This window comes from Primulina eburnea, chromosome 1 (genome assembly GCF_022965805.1).
Source record: "Primulina eburnea isolate SZY01 chromosome 1, ASM2296580v1, whole genome shotgun sequence".
Lineage (NCBI taxonomy): Eukaryota > Viridiplantae > Streptophyta > Magnoliopsida > Lamiales > Gesneriaceae > Primulina > Primulina eburnea.
Window position 1 is genome coordinate 11,213,148 of NC_133101.1, and position 26,981 is coordinate 11,240,128.

General features: G+C 38.8%; 1 protein-coding gene across 1 annotated transcript; it reads right to left on the reverse strand.

The window, feature by feature from the left end:
* LOC140827610 (allene oxide synthase 3-like) lies at positions 1-26,981 on the reverse strand. Its single transcript, XM_073190361.1, has 2 exons — positions 26,978-26,981; positions 1-1,597 (listed from the first exon to the last, which is right to left on the reverse strand). Exon 2 carries the CDS (start codon positions 1,584-1,586, stop codon positions 159-161), a length of 1,428 nt encoding a protein of 475 aa, XP_073046462.1. The 5' UTR covers positions 1,587-1,597; positions 26,978-26,981; the 3' UTR covers positions 1-158.

Sequence of the window (26,981 nt, forward strand, 5' to 3'; positions counted from 1 at the left end):
TCACTGAAAACACAGAATCGTTTTGCTCAGACAAAAGCGGAATATATTACATCTCCAGCTTCTTATTTTCTTCCACATCGTACAAACAAGCACTCAAATAAAACATGGCAAACAAATTTAAACGATATATATATCTATATATATATATATATGATATATTAAGCGGCTTTTGTCAAGGATTTGAAGGTGACAGATGACCCTAGAAGGAGCTTCCCGACTTCGATCTTAAACGTATCATATCGTAGGAAAAATTCAACAAGCATCAATCTTGAGAACAACACCACCATGTCCTTACCCGGGCATTGCTTGTCGCTAGCAGTTGGGTCATCGGTTTCTCTCCCGTTCGACCAATAAACGTACTTGATCAACTTCTCCCCGTCTCCGACGAACCTATCAGCTACGAACTCTTCAGGGTTCACGAATATCTTGGGGTCCTTGGTCGCAATGGGTTGATACCCGAAAATAATTTCCTCTTTTTTTACGATATACGATGCGTCGTGACTCGTGATCGTTATGTCCTCTTTAGCCTTACCATATTGAGATGTGACAGGAGGCTCGATCCTCAAAGCCTCCCATACCACTGATTTTGCCAAGCTCATCTTGTTTATCCCCGCTAAGGTTATCCCACCTTCATCCGCTACGACGCCCCGGATCTCATCAGCTAGCCGCTTGTGTAAATCCGATCCACCGGTCCCGACGTACTTTAGCAACGCTGGGAACAAAATCTTGGTGCCACCATATGCATTGAACCCTGTGAGAAAAAGTAAGTTATGAGAAGCCTCCTCCCTGCTGATCCCGTCTTTCTCCGCCTCATCGAGTAACTCCTTGGCCGCCTTATTGAAGGCCTGTCGAACTTTTTCGTACCCCGATTTCACGAGGAAAGAAGGCAAAGGGAATGTGTGGAGCAGGAAATCCTCCATGAACTTCGGTAAAAACTTCAAGTTTAATGGCACCAAAGGTGCAAGCTGGAAAAACAGCCACTTATCAAGATTTGTGTTACCATCTGCCGCAACACTAGTATCGTACGAGCTCGTATTCGCAAACAAGCGGAACAAGAGATCGAATGACATCTTATCACTAATGGTATTGAAACTTGCTTGCCCTTTATCAGATAGCTCGGTCTCGAGGTCAGTGAAAAGCCTCGAAACCGAGATCCGGAATGTGGGTATAATTTGCTTGTGCAACCTCCCCAGTAATGATAAAAAGAATCCCTTGAGGATTTCGTGTTTGCTTTCCGAAGGATCGAGGTATGAACAAACACGATATCCACCATTGAAATGAGTGGATGGCATGTAAGTGCCCGTAAAAATGTTTCTCTTTTCGACTTTCGACGTGTCGAAAAGGACAGGGAAGCTAACTGCATCAAGTATAACGATGACTTTAGAATCATGGGCATTGAACGGCCCTGGAGGGCTGTTCATCCTAAACACCGTGGAGTTGTATTTCTTCATCCGGGCCTTGAAGAACTCATCCGTGCCCTCATTGTAGTAGTAGTCTAGACGGTCCTTAATCGGCCCGAAGAAGGGTACGCCATAGCTTCCTGGTATTTCTTTCAATGGGAGCTTCGAAGGATTCTCAGAAGACATATTTCTTCGGGCTTCAATGGGATAATTGATCAAGTGTTTATGAAAGATTGCTGAATTTGTGAATGTATATATAGTGCTCCAATTTCTAGCTTGAGTTACCTAAAATATATATATATATATATATATATATATATATATATATATATCTATATATTAAATAATTTATATATGCACGATTAATTCATGCGCGCAGAGGCAACAATAATTGTACGTGCAGATAACTTCAATACTTAGGCTGGCAACAATAATTGCTCTGCGGTACACTTCGAAAATAAATTATTTATGAATAAATTTCAATTTTTATCATAATTTCATTATTTGAGTAGCCCATGAAACGGAGACTCATGATAATTGAAAAATAATATTTTTTATTAATAATAAAATTAGATTTTAAATTTATTTTACAAAATCGATTCATGAAATAATATTTTTTGAATTTTTGTGTTATTTTTTTATCCAATAGTTTTAAGTTTCTCGTCGGTGTATAATCTCCTATTCATTGCAGCCCACATTTATCACATGTTTATTAAAGTATCAATTTTTTTATTACAATTATTAAAGTATAATTTTGGGTTCAAAATAATAGCACAGTATTTGACAATAATTTTAAAAAAATATGATGTGCTCGATAAATTATTTTGTGTTTGACGATGTACAGCTAGAAATTATTTTTTCTAAAATAAAATGGCCATTAAAATTCAAAATATCCAATCAATTTTTAGTTGAAAGAGCCTAATATTATTTCCTTATCGAAAAATTTGTCGTTGCTTTCATGTGGTAGTGCTGGAACCATTTAATAATATATATAAAAAAATCTTATGAGATCGTCTCATAGGTCAATTTTGTGAGACATATCTTATATCTGACTCATGACAAAATATTATTTTTTATGTCGAAAATATTATTTTGTGATTTATTTATGAAGCAGACCGATACATCTCATCGAAATAAATCTGTAATATCGTCTCACATCATACATACTTCGAATACCATGACTTAAATTATAATGGGGATAAAAACGTGGCTAAAATTTTTGGACGGAATGAATTTTGAAGATTCATGGTTGTCACTTTTTAAAAAAAGAAAAAACATCTTTTCGAGTTTCATAATGTTTTTTAATTAGTTTTTGAATTTGATATAGTTGACACGTAACCGAATAATATTTAGCATTTATATTATAGAATCGAATATGAACAATATTAAAATTTCGCGATTGGCTATACCACAATTTATTTTTTTATCTATTATATTATCCTCATTTTAGTAGGAAAATGAAAATTTTGTTCTTAATTAGAAATTATTTATATTTATATTATTTATAACATAAATTATTTGAAACAATATAGTAAACACCTAAAAGAATTTATATAATTAATCAAATGAATTATAATTCATAAATTATTTACTTAATCTAAACTATAACATAATTATGAGAAATTATTGATTAATATGTTTATTTTCAAGTAAAGAACTATAATGATATGTGATATAAACATATAGTTTTGATTTTTTTGGATTCAAATACATAACTTAGAATATTTATTTATAAATAAACTCAATTGTTTTATATTAATATTATTTTTCTCTAAAAATATTTTTCTAAAAGCATCTTCAAAAAGACAAAAACTTGTGGGAGACGGTCTCACGAGGTCGTATTTTGTTAGACAGATCTCTTTTTTGGGCCATCCATGAGTATTATTTTTTATGCTAAGAGTATTATTTTTTATTGTAAATATTTGTATGGTTGACCCGTCTCATAAATAAAGATTCATAATATCGTCTCACAAAAAACCTACTCTCTCGAAAATTAAAATTTTCATTGTTCACAAATGTAGAAGGTTTTGTTACGAAAAATAATATATTGGAGATTTATTATAAAAATCTAAGTTTTTGGATAAAAAATTTTTTTGGTTATACTACCCATAGGTATATCTGCCGAGTCTGAGTGCTGGCAGCCTGAGATAGTGTAAGAATTTGAAAACGATTTTCTTTGTTGTATTCTTTTAATTATATATTCAATGGCGTAATAAATGATGCTAACATTCACATGTTTATTTAGTTTTTATCTAAATTATTTATCAATTTTACTCATTATCAATTCTTATTAAATTTTTCGTACAAACTTTTACTCAAATTTATCACGTGCATTTATAATTAGAGAAAAAGACATAAATTTAATATTTTATGAAATTAAAAAATAATAATAATATCATTTTACTTATATAAATTGTGAGGATCTGAATTTCCAGCGGCATCTAGCAATATTCACCAGCAATGCAAAGCAGAAGCTAACAACCTCAGCAGCAACTAATATTTTAGAAGCTGATATTTTTTCAGCAGCTATAATCCAGTAACAGAAGAGTTCAGTAACGCGAGATTCCAGCAGAGAGTTATTGATTCAGCTTATGATTTGTAACTGAAGTATTTAATATAAAATAAAAGCTGTTAATGACATATCATGACAAATTATGGCTATTAATTGGGAGGCTAACAGTCAGAATTTTACCTATAAATAACACCATCAAATCTGTGAATTGGTGTTACACAAATCTTGAGTTATCATTTGAAATCCGTGCTAAGAGAGTGCCTTTTTTGGAGCAAAAAAATCCAGTAGCGAGAACAAGCAGATTTCAGACTTCAACCGAAACTTTCTAGCAAATTACGGTAAGTGGACTTATGTATAAATATCTTAAAACCAGTTTGATAATTTCCGTGTTGAAGCAAAATATATGTATTTTTGATTTATGATATCTGATTTTTGAATTACTGAAACATAGTGAACTAATGGTAGGAATATATATTTTAGTTTGATATGTCTGGTTTTACATTTTCGCTGTAAAACATTTGTTATTTGAGTTTGTATCAAACGATGAAACATTCAGTATTATGAATAAAAAGACTGATTTCTGAGTTTTTGTACTTTCTGAGGCTTGTTGTTTTCGAATGTAAATTAGAGAGTAATGCCGGTGTCGACCAACCTCGTCCCTACGGCGTGACATAAATTATTATCATTATTTTATACTCATGTGCATAAACACAAGTATATATTAAAAATATGATAGGGGGATGATATTGAATTTTTTAATTATTAATACGATAACTGATATACATACATATATATATGAGGCTTGTTGTTTTCGAATGTAAATTAGAAATCAATGTCGGTGTCGACCAACCTCATCCCTACGGCGTAATATAAATTATTATCTATTAATTATAAAACGATGGCTATAAAACACAAGTATATATTGTAAAAATTATGATTATGGGGGAGTGATATTGAATTTTTAATATATTAATACGATAACTGGTATAATATATATATATATATATATATATATATATATATATATATATATATATATATATTATAGGCCAAAGTTAAAATATGATAGGTGATGGTATTGGATTTTATTATATAATGACTGAAGAAATGATAGTGATGTACGATACTGACATGAGAAACTGATAACCATATTTGTATATTCCATTCCAGGGTACCGAGATTTTTTTCACACTCAGTCTAAATACATAAATAATATAATTACACAATATATTTGCTATAATGTGTCAACATTTAATTGTATGAATAATTAGGGGTTGAAAACTATTGGGAACTTCGATATCTCGACTTTACCGTGTCGAAATTGTTGATTCCCGCTATTCGTTAATTTTGGTATAATATGATAATGATACCGAAATTGTTGGTATGATATCTATATGAAAATTTCGGTATTATATCGAAATACCAAAACAATTTTTATAAATTTAAAAATACACTATTTTTAAGTAGATAAATTAGTAATAAAATAAGAAAGAGTGAGTCTCATGTGAGACCGTCCCACAGATCTTAATCTGTGAGACGGGTCAACACTACCGATATTCACAATAAAAAGTAATACTCTTAGCATAAAAGTAATACTTTTTCATGGATGACCCAAATAATATATTCGTTTTACAAATATGACCCGTGACACCGTCTCACACAAGTTTTTGTCAATAATAAAACCAAGGTCAAAGTCTCAAAGTGACCAACTTTTAAAACAAATTTTATCCGACCGCTGTCACTTAATGTCTTCTTTAATATTTTTAAATTGATTCGAGGGAAAAATTGTTCTTATTTATTTTTAACCAGCAATTACTCTTTAATGCATTAATCGTGTATTTAAGACCCTTAAACATGCGATTAATTTTAGAGTAGGTCTCATGTGAGACCGTCTCACGGATCACAATCTGTGAGACGGGTCAACCCTACCCATATTCACAATAAAAGTAATACTCTTAGCATAAAAAGTAATACTTTTCCATGGATTATCCAAATAAAGATCCGTCTCACAAAATACGACCCGTGAGACCGTCTCACACAAGTTTTTGCCTTAATTTTAACCACTTCGGCAGAACGTTATAAAAAGTTCGAAAATCAAACTACAACTGTGCTACCACGTGTTCTGTTGTGGTTGTCTCATGAAATCATATATATTTCATCTTCATCGTTTGAAACTATTTACGCTCACAAATTTGTCTTCTTACTCTCCAAAATATTTCGTGATTTTTACTTGTTCTTAGCATTCTTCTAACAGATCCAAGATGTCAATCTGGAAGACTTGTCAAGATGTCAATAAAGAAGACTTGTCTTGCCATCAACTTCAAAGCCCTTTTCTCTATGAAGAATGAGTCCGTTTACTCTGTTCTGGAAATGCTCGAAGCTTCCGATCCGAGGAAGTTTCTCACTTATGGCTCTGTCTTCAACCTCGCTTTGTCAATCAGTTCTTTGCTTCCACCAGGATGGAGCACGACAACATCATCTGCACCATCAGAGGAAGCAACTACATCATTTCCCAACAGTTTTTCGGGGAAAGAGTGGAATTTCCTACCATCGGTTTGGCAAAAGTCTCTCATCTTCCAGATAAGAATGTTGATATTTGGAGTACTGAGTTTTCTTTGGCCGATAGTCCTATTTCAAAACTAGGATAGAAGCACGACCTAAAGACGCAGTATATACTATTGGTCAAAGTTGGGGCATACGACAAAATCACCTATGAGAAGTTCCAATACATGGAAGAGGTTGCTTCAAGGATAGGTGTTGCACTCACTTTGATATAACCAAGGGAAAAGGGTCAATATAATGGGTTCGGATCTTTTATCTACTTGGCCTCTTGAATGTTACATTTGGCATTACTGAGTCATTGCACCCGAAGAAATGGTTTGATGTTGAGACCATTACTGACTTTCTGAACCGCAGTTTATTTGATGCAGATTAAGGTGGAGAAAGGTGTTAAAGAAGAACCCAAAAGAAGAAATAAGCACCAACTAGGGCACCGGTAAAAATGAAGATGGTTTGCATTGTGAGCGACAATGAGGATAATCAGGAGAACGTCCCTCTTAACAAATGTTTACCAAACCAAAGACTCCAACCGCTACATCCAAATGATCAAATGTTGAAGACCAAAAGCGGTCAGTGGAAGATAAGCGGCCAGAAGAAAATCAAGTTCATGAAGAATCTATCTTAAGTAGCACAACCAGAGCCAATCCCAGAAGTCCATCCCACACGACCGATGGCTAGAATTCACATCATTAAAGGTGAAGTCGCCTTTCACCGCCTCTGTTGTCCCACCGGTGACACCAAGGACAAGGAAAAAGGGAATGTGCAACTGCCCACAAAGCCTCTTACAGCTATCCGGGCCTATGTCTTTCTAACACTGCCTCAAGCGATGAAGGCTGTGGCTCGGAAGATGAAGAAATATGACATGTGGTATGAATATCGCACCTCTGTCTTGTTCAGGACCATATCCATGTGGAAGATCTACTTGAGGAACTGGCCAATCTTGAAGGCCAGATGATGGACTAGGCTGAGACTGTTGAAACTGAGGCAGTTCTTGGCCAGCGGTTTTTATTGAATTCCAGATTAGGGTAAGCCTTCTGCGACTGATCATCATTCATAAGCAAACAAATTTTGATCCTACAAGTCAAAACACTCCTGATTTTGCAATCATCTCCTTGTTAGAATTTGATTTTCTAACCATCGCCTCCAAAATTCAAAATAAGATTAGGGAGTTTGAGATGCTCAAGCAACATTTAACCAAAACAATTGAGATTTAAGCTAGTGAAGCTCTTGCCATGCTCAACGAGATGGCGTGGAAGAATAAAAGAGGCCGAGGAAGAAGAAACAACAAAAGAAGTTGAAGCAACTGCCATAAATCCTATTGGCTCTAACCGGTTGAATGACGACAGTGAACCTTTGACTGTTGCTGAGTAGCCCCAGCCAGAGGTACTTTTCTCCTCTCCTATCTCGAACAAAATTGGAATGGGTCCTTTATCTTCTACTGTTGGTATGAATACATCATTACTTGAGGTCTTTCTGAACTCACTGGTTGATATGCTGAAGTCTATGACGAACTTCGACCTCTTTGGTGACTGGTCCATTTACATGGACACTGCTCAAGACAACCGATCCCAAAAGTACAACTCCTTAGACAATTTTTGAATAAGATGCTCCGAAATCATCACCTTCTCAGTCAATCGCTGAACAAGAAGACTCTTTTGTTCTTTCTCCTCAATCGGTCGAGTTTGATATCCCGAAAGATGCATCTTCCATTCTTCCTAACTGTCACGTCCCGAAACTCGGGATTGACACCGGCGTTGTTTAACAATCACACAATCGAAACAACAAGCCTTTCGTAGTACAGTATAAACCGAACCAGTTTATATATCATAATTTCAACGAAATAAACATTGTCCTTACAAAACCGAAATCTCAAAAAGACGACAGAGTTAAATGCGGAAACGTAAGTCTAAATAATAAAAAATTAAACATGACCGAATTCCTTGAGCATTCACCATCCCTAAAACTGCTCGGATTCTTCCTCCTCAATCTGTTCTTCGGGCTTATCTGAGGAAGGTTGTAAGGGGGGTGAGTATTTGGGAATACTCAGCAAGTGAGGGAATATCGAGCACAATAAAAACAACATGCATAAATTTCGAAACACATGACTTGCATACATACTTCATAAACATGCATAGCATTTACCAGCCACTGTGATTTATCTAACTTTCTATGGTTTACTGACGTCAGTCCCTAATTTTTACTCCTCTAAGGGGGCGAGGCCGTATAGAGGTTATATCCCCCACTGCGTAATGGTACGTCATGATTGGGATTTTCACCCACATACAGTCGACTCCTCACAGTGCTTAAAACAATACGACAATTCGACACAAGAAAAGGAGTAGAAAAGAACATGTACTCGACTGTATTTTCAAAAATACAGAAAAATCATATATGCATATATCCGAAATTTTAAACCTTTAAAACAGCTCACTTACAATGTTTGGATGTACTAAAAACGTGGAGTGTACGGCTTGGTTTGGATCACTTCGCGTTCCTCGTCCGGGTAGCGCTCCGGCTCGATTTCTTGGACGATTTTCGGGACGATATTTGGGTAGAGTTTCGGCTAGGGGGAGTTGCTGAATTTCAAAATTCAGCAAGGGATTTTCGTATTTCTAGTGCGTGGAATGGCTAGGTATGGTGTGGTATTTTTAGGGGAGGAGAAGGGAATTAATTATGGCACCAAATCATGCCCAAAATTGGCCTAAATCTCACATTTTTGGCTCCAAAAATCCTTCCATGGCTGCTGAGTTTTCTACCAAATCGAGTTCTCCACCATCTTAATCTAATGGCTCGAAAATGAGGTGCAAAGGAGGGGAGGATTTGCTTCCTTTCTTGTAGCTTAAACTTGAATATTATCCAATATTTAGGCACCATAATATTTAGGCAAGAATATTTTGTGGGTGATTTTCGAAATTTGCTAGAATTGTGCATGCCTTATTCAATCTAATTGCATGATATTCCAAATCTTGTTAACTTCCTTGCATATTTTCGAAAATATGCATATTCACGAGTAGAGATATCAAAGATTGTATTTCCAAAGTATCACAAAATAATCCCTTGCATATTCAAGATTTGTATATTCAAAATGTTATATTAAAAATAATCCCACTTAAAATATGTACACCTAAAATTAATAACCCATCAACTTAAAGTTGTCTAGTTGGGTTTTCACATCCCTCCCTCCTTATAAGGAGTTTTGTCTTCGAAACTTGAGTTGGCTAGGTCCCCGAACAGGTAAGGATATTCCTTTCGCATATTTTCTTCAACTTCCCAAGTTGCTTCTCGCTCTGTGTGGTTGGACCACTGTACCTTGACGTAGGGAATGATATGTCTCCTAAGAACTCGTTCTTTGGTGTCCACAATTCTGATGAGGACTTCCTCGTATTTCAGTTCTTCTCCCAAGTTCCCTTCGATTAAGAGTGGTTCTACCTCCAACACATGACTTGGGTCTGGAACGTACCTCCTCAGTTGGGACACATGGAACACGTTGTGGATTCTTGACATGTTCGGTGGCAGTGCCAGTCTGCATGCTAGCGTGCCCACTTTTTCTAAGATTTCAAAGGGTCCAACATATCGAAGGTTCAGCTTCCCGGCTTTACTGAATCTGACAACTCCTCTCATAGGCGAGACTTTCACATAAGCCTTCTCGCCCACAATGAACTCTACAGGCCTTCTTTTAAGATCTGCCCAGCTCTTCTGTCGGTCTTGAGCTGCCTTGAGCTTTTCTCGAATAATTTTGACCTTGTCTACTGTCATCTGTACTAATTCGGGTCCCACTATAGCTTTCTCTCCCACTTCATCCCAATAAAGTGGTGATCGACATTTCCTTCCATACAGAGCTTCGTATGGAGCCATTTCAATGTTGCGATGATAGCTGTTGTTGTAAGCGAACTCAATTAAGGGTAAATGAGTGCTCCAGTTACTACTGAATTCAAGAGCGCATGCTCGCAGCATATCTTCTAAGGTCTGTATGGTTCTTTTCGTTTGCCCATCGGTTTGCGGATGATAGGCCGTACTTAGGGTAACTTTCGTTCCCATGGCCTCTTGAAAGCTCTTCCAAAAGCGCGAGACGAACCTCGAGTCTCTATCAGATAGGATGCTCACTGGCACTCCATGCAGCCTCACAATGTTGTCCATGTACAGTGAAGCCAATTTGTCGAGATTGTAATTCATGCGGACGGGTAGGAAGTGTGCGGTCTTCGTGAGTCTGTCCACGATCACTCATATACCGTCGTGGCTTTGGCTAGACTTTGGCAATCCTACCACAAAGTCCATGGAAGTATGCTCCCATTTCCACTCGGGAATTTCCAGAGGTTGCAGTAATCCTCCAGGCCGCTGGTGTTCTGCTTTGACCTGCTGGCATACCTGACATTTGGAGACGAATTCCGCTACATCTCTTTTCATATCATTCCACCAGAAACTATTCTTGAGGTCCCTGTACATTTTTGTACTGCCTGGATGGACTGAGAATTTTGACTTGTGCTCCTCTGTCATTATCTCTTGGCGAAGGTTGTCGCTGTCGGGCTTACATAGCCTTCCTTTCATCCACAAAATTCCCTTGTCATCAATCTGATGGAACCTGAGACTTCTCTTCTCTGACTTGTTCCTTAAATCTGGTCAGTACCGGGTCTCGATCTTGGTTTAACTTGACGGTATATTGCAGACATGGCTGTGCCGAGAGGGAAGCTAGAGTTATCTTGCTTGGGCCCTTCCGACTTAGCGCATCGGCCACTTTGGTTGATTTACCCGGATGGTAACTTATGGTCAAGTCATAGTCCTTCAGGAGTTCGATCCATCGCCGTTGCCTCATGTTCAGTTCCTTTTGGGTGAACAAGTACTTTAGGCTCTGATGGTCTGTGAAGATTTCACATTTAGCACCATAGAGGTAGTGCCTCCAAATCTTTAAGGCGAAGACAACCGCTGCTAGTTTCAGATCACGAGTATGGTAGTTCTGCTCGTGCGGTTTCAACTGCCTTGATGCATAAGCAATCACTCTTCCCTCTTGCATGAGTACGCATCCTAAACCGTCTTTAGAGGCGTCACTGTAGATAGTGAAATCTTTATTCTCTGCTGGCAAGATCAACACTGGTGTGGACGCGAGTTTCTATTTCAGTGTCTGGAAACTCTTCTCGCAATCCTCATTCCAGATGAATTTAGAATTCTTCTGTGTGAGTCTCGTCAGTGGCACGGCTATCGAGGAGAACCCTTCGACAAATTTCTGGTAGTAACCTGCCAATCCAAGAAAGCTTCTGATGTCGGTGGCGTTCTTAGGTTTCGGCCACTCGGTAATTGCCTTTACTTTTCTTGGATCCACTGACACTCCTTCTCTCGAGATCACGTGTCCCAGAAATGACACACTCCTTAGCCAGAATTCACACTTGCTGAACTTAGCATAGAGCTTATTCTCTCTTAAAGTCTACAGAGCAAGGTGGAGGTGCTCTTCATGGCTCATCTCGTCGGGCGAATAGACGAGAATATCGTCGATGAATACCACTATGCACTGATCCAGGAATGGATTGAATACTCTGTTCATCAAATCCATGAATGATGCCGGTGCGTTGGTCAGACCAAAAGGCATCATTGTGAATTTATAATGCCCATACCTTGTCCAAAAGGCTGTCTTGGGGATATCTTCAGCCCTGACCTTCAACTGGTGATAATCTGTCCTCAGATCCAGTTTAGAAAAGACGACGACTCCTTTAAGCTGATCAAACATATCGTCTATCCGAGGTAAAGGGTGCATGTTCTTGATTGTGATCTTGTTCAATTCTCTGTAGTCGATGCACAATCTCATACTCCCGTCTTTCTTTTTCACGAAGAGGACTGGAGCTCCCCACGGGGACACACTCGGTCGAATTTGCCTTTTTTATCTAGCAATTCTTGGAGTTGTTCTTTCAGCTCCTTGAGTTCAGCTGGTGCCATTCTGTAGGGTGCCTTAGAGATTGGAGCAGCACCGGGAACCAGATTGATCTCGAACTCCACTTCGCGGTTCGGGACCGTCCCCGAGAGTTCTTCTGAAAAAACATATGGGAACTCTCTCACTCTCAGGATGTCCTCCAGTTTCAGCTCGACTTCTTCTCTTACTTCACTGACCATTGCTAGGTAGATGCCTTCCCCGGATTTCATGGTTCTCCAAGCTTGAGATACGGAGAGCAGCAACTTCCGGTCTTTGGATTTGCCGTGAAACACGACTTCTTCCTGATCTGGGGTTTGGAGTTTGACTCTCTTTCCTTTACAATCTACCATCGCACTGTTTCTCACTAACCAATACATTCCTAAGATTACGTCGAAATCGACCATGACCAACTATATCAAGTCGGCGGTAAAAGTCTGATCACTAATACTGATTTTACAATCTCTGTAAATCTCGTCAGTTTCAGTAGCTCTACTAGTAGGTGTGGCTATTCGGAAGAATTCAGTTAGCTTAACGGGCTTACGTTTTAGCTTCTTAGCAAATCTCTTAGACATAAAGGAATGTGTAGCACCACAGTCAAATAACACATAAGCAGGCACTTGCTGAAAAAATATGGTACCTGACACGACATCATTCGCGTCGTCTGCCTCCTCTTGCGTGATGGCACACACCCTGGCATTCGGTTTGTCCTTCTTTGATTTACTAGGCCCTGCTCCCGCAATTGGCCCAGTTCCTCTGTTCGGCCCTGCTGGTCGGTTGGCGGCGAAAGGACATTCTGCAATCCTGTGCCCCGATTTTCCACATCCAAAGCATATACCGCTGGCCCTTCGGCATTCCCCGGAGTGCTTGAAGGCGGAAGTTGGGCATGGCTTGAGCCCTTGATGGTTATTGGTGGGGAATTGCCCTGAGGGAGGTCCACCCGACTGATTGGGCCTCTTGAACATTGGTATGCCCTGAGAAGGTTGGCTGACAGGGGGTCGCTTGTTCCTGTTTTCCTTTCTCTCCAACGAATATCAGTTTCGGATCGGATAGCCGCACCCATCAAGTCTGAAAAGTTGGCAGGTTGGTAGACCGCTAGAGCTGATTGGATCCTGCTGTTCAACCCCTTCTTAAAGCGGTGCAATTTCAGAACTTCAACCGCTATAATTGCTGGAGCATAAGAGCCAAGGGCATTGAACTGAGAGGTGTACTCCACAACTGACATATCTGGAGCTTGACTGAAATTTTCAAACTCGCTCAGTTTCTACAGTCTGACCTCGGCTGGATAATACTGTTTCAGGAAGGAAAGCTTCTCTAAAACGTTGCCACGTGATTGGTCCTGCAGCTGTCATGGCTGGCGAGATTGCTTCCCACCACTTGCCTGCTCAATCTTCTAGGAACGGCACTATCACGTCCACTTTTAGTGCATCCGGGAGTTCCAACAGTCTCAACTGAGTCTCCACGCTTTTTAGCCAACTCTGGATAACTTCAGGGTCAGCAGCGCCATTGAAAGTTGGACACCTGTTCTTGCGCAGTGACTCATAGTGGAACTTGACTCCGTGCTGCGGTGGAGGTGGTGGTGGTTGATTGGAGTTCGGGTTCACTAACCCTTGCAGTGTTGTCGCCCCGATCGTGGCTATGGCCATCAAGTATGCTTGATTAAGACTGAACTGAGGTGGAGGTACGTTGCCTTCGTCGTTGGCACTGTTGTTGTTGTTAGCATAACGGGGATTGCGGTTTTGTCTTGGTAGTCTACCGACCATTTCCTACAAGTTAAACGCTTCTAAGAATTTGACGTGCATAACGTAAAGATTGGATAAATGAGTTATGCTGGAACAACTAAAGTTAATAAGTAAACATAACTTGAATATAGATGAACGACTGAGATTAATAAATAATCATAATTTTACTAATTTTTGAATGTAAAGAAACAACTGAATGAACTAAGTGTACTGAATGGAAATAAATCATACTGACTGAAATAAAATAGCAACAATGGAAAGATAAACTCCTAGTAATAAGGAAAGGTCACTAAGAAACTCTAATCATCTATCTCTCCATCTCCTATGGCAGCTATAGGCTCATCGATCTCTATCGGCTCCTCTTATTCCGGCTCCTCCTCCGGCTCTTCCTCTTGTAGTATCTCCACCATGTGGGTGAGCCGGGCGTTCTCTTTTGTGAGCTGTGTCACCTAAGCCTTAAGTCCCTGAATCTCTGCCTCAGCCACTTCCATCTCATCGTTCCAATGCTGCTGATACTGCAGTTGATACTGTTTCTTCTGTTTGAGTTGGTCCTTTAGAGCTTCCAGCTGTTGGTTTACATATGCGAGGCTGTTCATGGCCTCACACGAATATTCCACCCTCCTCTTACCTTTGGCATTCTGTTGTTTCTCTTCCTCCAGCTCCTTGCGATAGCGTTCCGCATCCTCTCGTAGCTTCCCATGCTGATACTTGCACTGTTCTATGACATCTCTTAGATCCATGTTATCACCCCTAACTAGCTCGCCCTGATAGATCGACTGGTTAAGGCGGACCTGAATCTCCTCTTTCTCAGCGGCTAAGGTTTTGACCCCACTCCTCCTATCACTCAATCTGGCTCTAAGTCGCCGAATCTAACAGGACTGATAGTGAAGGGCAAGCTCCTTCAGACGAATGGCAGCTTGGGCACGGGTGTGGGGTCGCATAGGGGTAGATGGAGCCATTTCCTGAAATCAAAAGAATGGAAATGCTCAGAATCCGAAATAGACAGTATATAACAAGTGAGAATATGCAATATATATGAAATTTTCGAAATTTAAATAAATATATATTTTTTTCCAAAAATGGAAAGTTTGGAATTTGACATATAGGTTCGAAGCATATGTCGAGAGAATTCCAGAACAATTGACGGAATCAAATTCGGAATTTCCTACGAGAAGTTATAGGGTCTACGAATATTTCCTAAAACGGCAAAAACGACGTTTCGGAGGCCTAAACGGAGGAATTTCGCGATTTCAGGCCCTACCTCACGACTTTAGGGTCATGAATCTCGTTCGTTGGGCCGTTTTGGAGGGGATAGCATCGGCCTCGAGTTAAAATTCCACCGACGATTTTTTTTTTGAAAATCGATTTTTTCCCACTCGGATTATGAACCTGGCGGCTCTGATACCACTTAAATGTCACGCCCGAAACTCGAGATTGACACCGACGTTGTTTAACAATCACACAATCGAAACAACAAGGCTTTCGTAGCACAGTATAAACCGAACCAGTTTATATATCATAATTTCAACGAAATAAACATTGTCCTTACAAAACCGAAATCTCAAAAAGACGACAGAGTTAAATGCGGAAACGTAAGTCTAAATAATAAAAAATTAAACATGACCGAATTCCTTGAGCATTCACCATCCCCAAAACTGCTCGGATTCTTCCTCCTCAATCTGTTCTTCGGGCTTATCTGGGGAGGGTTGTAAGGGGGGTGAGTATTTGGGAATACTCAGCAAGTGAGGGAATATCGAGCACAATAAAAACAACATGCATAAATTTCGAAACACATGACTTGCATACATACTTCATAAACATGCATAGCATTTACCAGCCACTGTGATTTATCTAACTTTCTATGGTTTACTGACGTCAGTCCCTAATTTTTACTCCTCTAAGGGGGCGAGGCCGTATAGAGGTTATATCCTCCACCGCGTAATGGTACGTCATGGTTGGGATTTTCATCCACATACAGTCGACTCCTCACAGTGCTTAAAACAATACGACAATTCGACACAAGAAAAGGAGTAGAAAAGAACATGTACTCGACTGTATTTTCAAAAATACAGAAAAATCATATATGCATATATCCGAAATTTTAAACCTTTAAAACAGCCCAATTACAGTGTTTGGATGTACTAAAAACGTGGAGTGTACGGTTTGGTTTGGATCACTTCGCGTTCCTCGTCCGGGTAGCGCTCCGGCTCGATTTCTTGGACGATTTTCGGGACGATATTTGGGTAGAGTTTCGGCTAGGGGGAGTTGCTGAATTTCGAATTCAGCAAGGGATTTTTGGATTTCTAGTGTGTGGAATGGCTAGGTATGGTGTGGTATTTATAGGGAAGGAGAAGGGAATTAATTATGGCACTCAAATCATGCCCAAAATTGGCCTAAATCTCACATTTTTGGCTCCAAAAATCATTCCATGGCTGCTGATTTTTCTACCAAATCGAGTTCCCCACCATCTTAATCTAATGGCTCGAAAATGAGGTGCAAAGGAGGGGAGGATTTGCTTCCTTTCTTGTAGCTTAAGCTTGAATATAATCCAATATTTAGGCAGCACAATATTTAGGCAAGAATATTTTGTGGGTGATTTTCGAAATTTGTTTGAATTGTGCATGCCTTATTCCATCTAATTGCATGATATTCCAAATCTTGTTAACTTCCTTGCATATTTTCGAAAATATATATGCATATTCATGAGTAGAGATATCAAAGATTGTATTTCCAAAGTACCACAAAAAAATCCCTTGCATATTCAAGATTTGTATATTCAAAATGTTATATTAAAAATAATCCCACTTAAAATATGTACACCTAAAATTAATAACTCATCAACTTGAAGTTGCCTAGTTGGGTTTTCACAATAACCGCGAGGGCACATCTGGAGCCGATGATATGGAAAATGTAGAGATGGACACCAAAAGTGGATATTATCGATCGAAATCAACGATGATGAAGCTGGACCTTCACGCACCAATGCTCAAATTGAGGACGATGCACACTTTACAGAGGTGAATTCCCATGTCTTGAGAAAGTATTCAACCTCATGGTCGACTTTGATGCTATTCGGATAGCCTCTGGTGTTGGTGTGTCTGATCTTTGCCAAGCTATGATGCAAAGTGTGTCTGAACTCAAACTAGACATCAAATTATTCATGGATGAGTTCAAATCTTCGAAAAAGCACACCAACGATGCAATAGTCACACTGCTTGGACAATTAACTCAAACTGAACAATGAATTGGGGCTCGCATTGACGATCTTCAAGATATCCTCGGCACCTAACTACAAGAAATGCTAGATCATTTCAAAATAGTGATGCCAAAAAAGGGGAAGAACAGTGAAAGAAGGAAAAGGCCAGACAGAGACAAGATGAAGCTAGAAGAAGGGTGACTGAAGATGAGGTGGACCAGGAGGTGGAGGAAACTCTTGATTTAGAAGGTAGTATATGTTTTACTTTTATGCATGTAAGTGTATTATGTTTTACTGTTTTCCTTTTAATTATGACAATGAAATTCATTATCTCGGTTAAATTCAGCTTTCATTAAATGTATATGATGTTTCCGGGGCTTAAATCTTGTTTTCACCAAAAAAAAAAAATTGTTACATCTTTTAGTTTAGAGGATAACAAAAACTAATTTTTTGTACTATATCAACTTGTCTTTGCATGTATTACAGGTACTCGACTATTCTATTGAATATTCAGAGCTAGATATGCATCAATAAATATAACGATAATAAAACTAATGGCCATTTTGTAGGATTTGTTGACAAAGAAAACTTTATTTGAGAAATAATTTCTTGATTTGGTTCTTGCTTTGAATACAGATTATCTTATGATACAGAACATTTGAGAATAGTGGTATAATGCAGGAGAAAGAAATGTTTTGCAACTTGCAAGTTCTCATTTTTGAATGAATGTCCATACTCATTTGTTATGACTCGCACAATAATATGCAATTCAAATAGAGAAGAAGGGTTAATCACGAGAAATGAAATATTGTATTAAGTGAAATAAGAAATCCAGAGAATAATTGATCTGTACAATCTCACTCTCCTTAGCAGAATGCTAATAACTCACTCAACAAGACCAATAACTGAATGTTTTCTGTATCCAACCCCTCATATTTTACAACCTATTCTCACCGTGTATTTCCCTTCCTCTTCCTAACATACACGTTCATAATCTTGGGCTTGGGCCTTTCACTGTCAACAACTTCTGGGCTCTTGGAATCTGCACTAACTGGACCCAACTGACCTGGGCTCATAACATCATTCAAATAGATCCGGTTGTATTGGAAGAAAATGATGTGGGGAACTTAATTTGTTGGCGTCGATGTTGCTGGTTCTGCATGTGATGTTGTTCTTCCATGATGTGACTTTGGCTCGGGGAAAAGGTTTTATGTTGTTTATTCGAACTATGCACGACCAAGTCGAGTGGTTGGAGTCTTGGCTCGCTTATGATAAAACACTGCCAAGCAGTTTCAAGATACGGCTTGCAGAGCTCGAAACTACATTGTTTCAAAGGTACAGTTGTCTTGTAGGTCTTGCTGTTGAATGATCTCTAGCTCCCACTAGCATACATGCGACTCCGAGCAGCACTTCAGGAAAGGAGACATCCAGATTATGTACGATTACCTCAGTATGATGGACTCCTTGACTCCTCGGGACAGGGTTATGACCATGGTTCGCTGTCGCGGTCACGGAGATCGGAACGGATGCTATCGTTCCAGTTACAATGAAATTTCGCGGAACGAGTATTTAAAAAAAAAATTATAAATATATAAAAATTAAAAATTTTGAAAAATATTTAGAAATATGAAAATTAAAATAAATATCATTTAAATTGATTATTTGATGTAAATAAGAACTTAAAATATTTTTAAAATTTTATTAACAATTTATTGAACACAATTTATATCGTCATTATATTATAATATTTCCAACCATATCAAAAATTAAATATACTATTAAAAATTATTTGTATTTAATTAATTAAAACTTTAAAATATTTTCGATTGGATATATATATAAGTTCGCACAAATTTGAATCAATTTAGAGTGATGGACTAATAATAAGCATCAAATTTTATATAAAGTGAAGTTACAAATTATTTAACATCAATTAAAATAGAAATATTTTATAATTAACTTAGTTTTTTCACACTTTGTAATGAAAATTTCTCAATATAAATAGTTGACTTGTGCTCTCTTCTTTATTAGTCTTTCATTGATGGATGCAGCGGGAAGAAGCCTCAAGATTCACCATCTCACATCAACCGATGTGCTTTGCTTTCCAAAGTTCATAGTGAAATTAATATTAAGCTTAATAAATTACTCATATCATGTGATAATAAAATAATAATGATAAATGAAATATAAGTTGATGAAAACAAACATTTATATACGAGCCATCAACCTACAAATCCCTTCCGTTCTGTGCCGTTCCGCGTGTCCCGTTCCGTTCCGCCGTTAAATCCCCGTTTTCGGTATATGAAACGCCGATACAAGCCATCAACCTACACACCCCGGAACCTCGTCAAGGTTGCATCCGTTCCGGCCGTTCCGTTCCTGTTCCGGCGAACCATGGTTATGACAAAGAATGGATGAGCAGTTTCGTGGCATACAGAGGTCGAGATTACAGGGTTTTTTTTATAATTAATGTAAAAAAAAATTTAAAAAAAAATTTAATTTTTTTTTTCAAAACTACTATAATCTGCGTTCACAAATCGTGGACAAAGCGCGGACGCTCGCGCTCGTCCACGCTTACAGACGTGTACAAGCACTATTATTATTTATTATTATTTTGTGATGGACACTTGTCCACATAAGCTTATTATTATTATTATTATTATTATTATATTCTTTATTATTATTTTAAATATTTAATTTAATTCAAATATATTATTATTATTACTATTATTTATTATAATTTTTAATTATTAATTTAATTCGAATGAAAAATATAAAATATAAATATCTATAATATATGTTAATTATTAAATATTTTGTATTATTTAGTTGGATGATTGAAAAATTAGAGATATAAGAGGATTGAAATGAGAAAATTAAAGAGATGTGAGAGGATTGAAGAGAGAAAATTAAGGAGAATAAAAATAGTAGATTTTTATCAATACACTAATAAGAGGTTTAACTTTAGAATAGTATCGATGAAACTTACGCTGTATTATAATATTTTCATTCTATTATTAAATTTACATTATTTATTTTCTATTTAACCTATAATTATTAATTTAATTTCAATCGCAACATATTTAATAATAATAATAAATTTGTTGCGATGGATAATATTTTTCATGAAATTTGTTGCTACTGATATATGAATTAGCGTGTTGGGAGCTAAATAAAATATTTGTACCTGAATTTTCTTTTCCTTTTTTATGTGAAACCAAACAAAACAAATGTTTCATAATTTCCAAGTCCAGATACTCAATCCCAATTCTTGCCTCGCTTGAGCCCAGATGAATGTTGGGAAGTAGCTACTTTGTTCCAAAATCCCGATTAATGAGTTGTATACACCCTCCTGAATTCGAGCCAATTGGCGAGCAAATAGCATTTAAGTGTCCAAGACTACCTCTTGCAATAGTTGTCGTAGCTAGCAGGCCTATGATCAAAGATGAACATGACACTGTAAGCGTGGAAAAAAATTGCAGAAAGTGTGTTCAGTTGTGATGGAAGAACAGGATAATGTCAAAACATATTTGCTTTGAGTCATAATCATTTGCCCGAGCATCTGAAACTCTGTTTCCTTTATATCGGACTTTTTCCAGAAGATTCCCGCTAAGAATTTGATATGGTTTTGGATTAATCCGACCTAGAAGGCTAAAGAGCTTGGAAGAAGTGACCGAGAATCATTTGGAGGACCTTATTGGCACAAATCTTGTTCAGGTGAACAGAAGAAGGTATGATGGTAGGTTTAAGACATGCTTCATCCATGATATGTTGAGATACATTTTCTTGAGAGAATCCAAGAAACAAACACTTTTTTTTTGGGTATTTCACAAGAATTTGAAATGGATGACAGAAAAGGAAAATGAAAAATTTATGAGCAAATGTCGACGTGCCTGTGAGCAGATAATCCAGACAAAATCAAGCTAAGATAGCCCAAATCCCGATCCAGTGAAAGGCGGAAACAACCCAAGCTATTTACCTATGTTCCTTGTTATCTTTCTGTTTTGATAAGCGTATCTTTTGATTTAGTTTTCTTTTTTATGATCTTTCTGTTAAGCTTTATTTAGTATAAAAGGCTATGTAATTCAGTAGTTTTATACACCACGAATAGAGTTCATTTTCTCCTCAAAGTGCATCTGTGAATCCTTATCTTTCTTTTCATTTGGACGTATATTCTCTGGCCTAAAGTTAACAATTGGTATCACAGCTTCAGGTGTAGAAACGTCCAAGCATTCACAGCTTCACTAAAATGTCGATTACCCACCAGAATACAGCGAAAGAAAACGGCGGAATGTCGTTTCACTATCCAATGCTGACCCCCCACAATTACGCAACATGGGCAATAAAGACAGAGGAGATCCTTGATGCTCAAGGAGTTTGGGAGGCGGTGGAGCCGACGGAAGGAGCACGAGTGGATGGAAAAAAGGATAAGACAGCGCGGGCATACATCTTGCAGTGTGTTCCAGAAGACATCCTGCTCCAGATCGCAAAGAAGAAGTCAGCAAAGGAAACCTGGGTTAGTCTCAAGACGAGGTACCTGGGTGGTGATCGAGTCAAGAAAGCGCGTGTACAGACACTAAAGAGCGAATTCGATTCCCTTCGGATGAAGGAGACCGAGACGATTGATGAATTCGCTGGAAAACTCAGTGCATTAACCAGCAAGTTTTCCACTCTTGGTGATACACTTGAAGACTCCTCTCTGGTCAAGAAGCTGATCGACTCCGTTCCTGAAAAATTCTTCCCCATCGTGGCTGGGATCGAACAGTTTTACGACCTCGAGACCATGCCATTTGAAGAAGCTATAGGGCGATTAAAGGCGTTTGAGGAACGAACAATGCGATTACGTGGCAACACCAACGGTAATGAGGGTCAACTTTTATTCACTCATGCCGAGTGGCAAGCGAGACAGAAGGGGAGTAACGGTGACACCTCGTTAGGAGGAAAGGGGCGTGGGTCCAGCGGCCCTGATCGTGCCAAATGGCGTGGACGAGGGCGCGGTCGTGGTCGTGGTGGGCTGCGCAAAGATGATACAGGAGGAACTAACAACACTGGCAGTGGTACTCGTGATAAGAGTCACATAAAGTGTTTCAATTGTGAGAAAATGGGACACTATGCGTCTAAATGCCGCAGCAAGCGTCGTGAAGATGAAGCACATCTCACTCGCGCCACTGATGAAGAGCCAGCATTGATGATGGCCGTATCCCAGGAGGTGACGCACACTAGGCATGAGCAGCAGGATGCTATACTACTCAGCGAAGATAGGTTAGTGCCAGAAATGTACCGTGGTGACAAGAATGGAGAAAACGAAGACGTCTGGTACCTTGACAACGGTGCAAGCAATCACATGACCGGACATCGCGAGAAGTTCCAAGAATTGGATGAAGCTGTCACCGGGAGGGTGAAGTTCGGCGATGGATCAACTATCCAGATCATGGGAAAAGGGACGGTTGTGTTTAATTGCAAGAATGGCGATCAGAAAGTTCTCCAAGAGGTATACTACATTCCCAAACTTTGTAGTAATATTATAAGTCTTGGATAAATGACAAAAGCCGGGAACGAGGTACACATGGGAGGAGATACCATGAAGGTGTTTGACAGGAGTGGGAAGCTCTTGATGTTGGTAAAACGAACACAAAATCGCTTGTACAAGATAAAGTTGAAAACGTTCAAGCAGGTTTGCCTCCTAGCAAGCCTAGATGACCCAGCGTGGTTATGGCATGCGAGACTCGGCCATGTCAACTTCCTTGACTTGAAGCTCTTGGGGGAGAAGAAAATGGCAGTAGGTGTCCCATCGTTATCCCAGCCAAACAAGTTATGTGAGGCGTGTGTGATAGCCAAGCATTCAAGGTTGACGTTCCCGTACCAAACAAAATACAGAGCAGAGAAGCCATTGGAACTCCTCCATGCTGATATTTGTGGGCCAATCTCACCATGTACACTCGGTGGTAATAAGTATTTTCTTTTAATTGTTGATGATTTCACTAGGTGGATGTGGGTGTATGTTTTGACAGCAAAGAATGATGCTTTCATGACATTCAAAAAATTCAAGTCTCTGACAGAGAACAAGACTGAGTACAAAATCAAAACACTCCGGACGGACCGCGGTGGCGAGTTCCTATCCACTGAATTCACCCGTTTCTGTGAAGAAGAAGGGATTGAGAGGCACCTCACAGCTCCCTACACACCGCAACAGAATGGCATTGTGGAACGCCGTAACCGCACAGTGATGGCCATGACAAGATCTCTACTCAAAAGCATGCATGTACCTGCAAAATTCTGGGGAGAGGCAGTTAGACATGCCGTGTATCTGCTGAATCGTCTCCCAACCAAGGCACTGGGAGAGCGCACACCATTTGAAGCATGGATGGGAAGAAAGCCTCACCTCGCACACTTGAGAGTGTTCGGCTGTGTGGCCTATGCGAAAAACACAGTTCCTCATCTCAAGAAACTTGATGACAGAAGCTCGCCCATGGTATATTTGGGTGTAGAGGAAGGTTGCAAAGCTCGTCGCCTGTTTGACCCAAGCCATAGCAAGCTACAGGTAAGCAGAGATGTCATTTTTCAAGAAAGTCTCAAGTGGTCATGGGATACAGGTGCTAGCAATGAAAGGCCATCGTCAGAGTTCATCATGTTGGATGCATTCTATTCTGATGAATCAATTGATAATGCAGACGCTGAATATGTCACATCACCAGGGACAGAAATGTTAGGTTCACCTATACTTCAGTCAAACGCCCATGAGGATACACCGCCCCCAAACGCCCATGAGGCTACACCGCCCCTGGTGACAATCACCCCTGAGTCCAGAAACAGGCCTGTCCGTTTTAGGTCAATTGATGAGATTTACGCCAATACTGAGGAAGTGGTTGCTATCGATGAAGAAGAGAATGAGGTGATGATGGTGGTGTTTGAAGAACCAACCTGTTACCAAGAAGCTGCAATCGAAACCTGCTGGTACGAAGCAATGAAGGAGGAGCTGAAATGCATTGAAAAAAACAACACATGGACCCTAACTGAGCTCCCATTAGGCCACACACCCATTGGCCTAAAGTGGGTGTTCAAGCTAAAGAAAGATTCATATGGGCAGGTCGTTAAGAACAAAGCAAGAATGGTGGCTAAAGGCTACGTACAAAAGCAAGGCATCGATTTCGAAGAGGTTTTTGCACCTGTAGCTAGACTTGATACTATTCGAGTCATCCTTGCACTTGCTGCAAATCAAAGCTGGGAGGTACACCATCTAGATGTGAAGTCAGCATTTCTCAATGGGGAGTTAGAAGAAGAAGTATATGTCACCCAACCAGAAGGGTTTGAGGTACAAAACCAGAAGCATAAGGTGTATAGGCTGTCAAAGGCCCTCTATGGTTTACGGCAAGCTCCACGAGCTTGGAACATTCGTTTGGATAGGAGTCTAAAAGAGCTAGGCTTCAGAAAATGTACTCAAGAACAGGCAGTGTACATAAGAAGTAAAGGAGAAGCAAGAGTGATTGTTGGAGTATATGTTGATGACCTAATTGTAACAGGAAGAAGCGTCGAAGAAATCTATAGTTTCAAGCAGCAAATGATGACACAATTTGAAATGAGTGACTTGAGCCTTCTTTCTTATTACTTAGGGTTCGAGGTGGAACAACAGAAGGGTCGAATATTACTTAAACAATCAGCCTATGCAAGGAGAATCTTGTCTGAGTTCAAAATGGCAGATTGCAATGCAACAAAGTATCCAATGGAGCCCAAGACACGGCTCCACAAAGACTTGGAAGGAACTCCAGTTGATGCCACGGAGTTTAGACGTATTATTGGTTGTCTCAGGTACTTATTGCATACTCGACCAAACATCTCATACGTAGTAGGAATGGCAAGCAGATACATGGACAGGCCTACAATAATGCATCACAAGGTGGTGAAGCAGACTCTCAGGTATTTGAGAGGCACAATTCATTTTGGACTTGCTTATGTGAAGGGACCCCAGGAATTTGGTATATTCGGCTACTCGGACAGTGACTTAGCCGGTGATCGTGATGGGAGAAAAAGCACAAGTGGAATGGCTTTCTACTTTAATGAAAATTTGGTGTCCTGGAACTCACAGAAGCAGAAAACGGTGGCACTTTCATCTTGTGAGGCTGAGTTCATGGTAGCAACAGATGCAGCCTGCCAAGCACTGTGGTTAAGGAGTCTTGTTGGTGAGTTAACCGATATTGAGCCGAAGCCGGTAACTTTATTTGTTGATAACAAATCTGCTATAGCCCTTATGAAGAATCCAGTATTTCATGGTCGCAGCAAGCACATAGATACAAGGTTTCATTTTATCAGAGAATGTGTTGAGAACGGGCAGATTGTGGTGGAGTTTGTTAACACTAGAGAACAGCGGGCTGATTCATTGACAAAAGCGTTGTCTGGAGTGAAGTTAGCTACCATGCGTCAACTACTCGGAGTTCGAGATTTGGAGCCAAGTCAGGATTAGGGGGAGTAATGTGAGCAGATAATCCAGACAAAATCAAGCTAAGATAGCCCAAATCCCGATCCAGTGAAAGGCGGAAACAACCCAAGCTATTTACCTCTGTTCCTTGTTATCTTTCTGTTTTGATTAGCGTATCTTTTGATTTAGTTTTCTTTTTTATGATCTTTCCGTTAAGCTTTATTTAGTATAAAATGCTATGTAATTCAGTAGTTTTATACACCACGAATAGAGTTCATTTTCTCCTCAAAGTGCATCTGTGAATCCTTATCTTTCTTTTCATTTGGACGTATATTCTCTGGCCTAAAGTTAACAGTGCCTGTTTCCATCATTTCTTGGTGGAACATTAATACTCATTCTTTCCCGTGGTTTAAAGCTATAACATGAATAGAACTTAAAAGTTACAGATTTATGAATTTGGAACGTCTAACAGTGTTGGAGATTATTGATGGATATCTTGAAGAGCTTCCAAGGGATATTCTCCACTCGAGAGAATTGAATCGCACTTCACCACAATTGATTCAGCGAAGCAATTACAACAGGAGCTACTGGACAATGGCAACGATAGCCTTGTTTTCGTAGACAAAGGTATGATGACCAAAATCCATTTCCAAGATACGTCGGTTTACCTTCTCCATATGCAACTTACAGGTGATGCTGAAATTTCCAGAAGCAAAAATAAGAACGAAGGCGTAAAAATAAACGAACCCGTGTAATTGTTTTGTGTTGTGGTTTATGGTAAGAAACACATATTTTGTAAATACTAGAAAAATGTACATGCGTTGCACGTAAAAATCTAAACTGTTGAAAATATATGTACGAAATTTTGATAATATTTAAATGAATTAAAACATGGTTAATAACATTTATCAACTGAAACAAACTAAGCCATAAAAAATAAAAAATCATGACCATAGACGGTATATGAATCAGATAAATTATCTTATCCACTTGACACATTTTCCAATATGCTTCTTGGTTGATTTTAACAACTCAACAACTCTTTATCATAGTTTGTTATAATATGCATATAACTATTTTGGTATGTTCAGCAAGTATCTGATCGTCTTTAACATCTATTATGTTATTTACAATCCTTATCCGGGATCTGACATGCTCGTAGTTTGCTTCTTTATCACGCCATTTTTTCTGTTTTCTACATTGTTTTTATCTGATAATCTTATTTTTCCGATTATTTTTTTATTGTTAAATGATTTTTCAGCTTTT

What these genes read in the sequence shown, in the direction of transcription:
- LOC140827610 (XM_073190361.1), bottom strand. Translation starts at nt 1,586, where the DNA reads ATGTCTTCTGAGAATCCTTCGAAGCTCCCATTGAAAGAAATACCAGGA.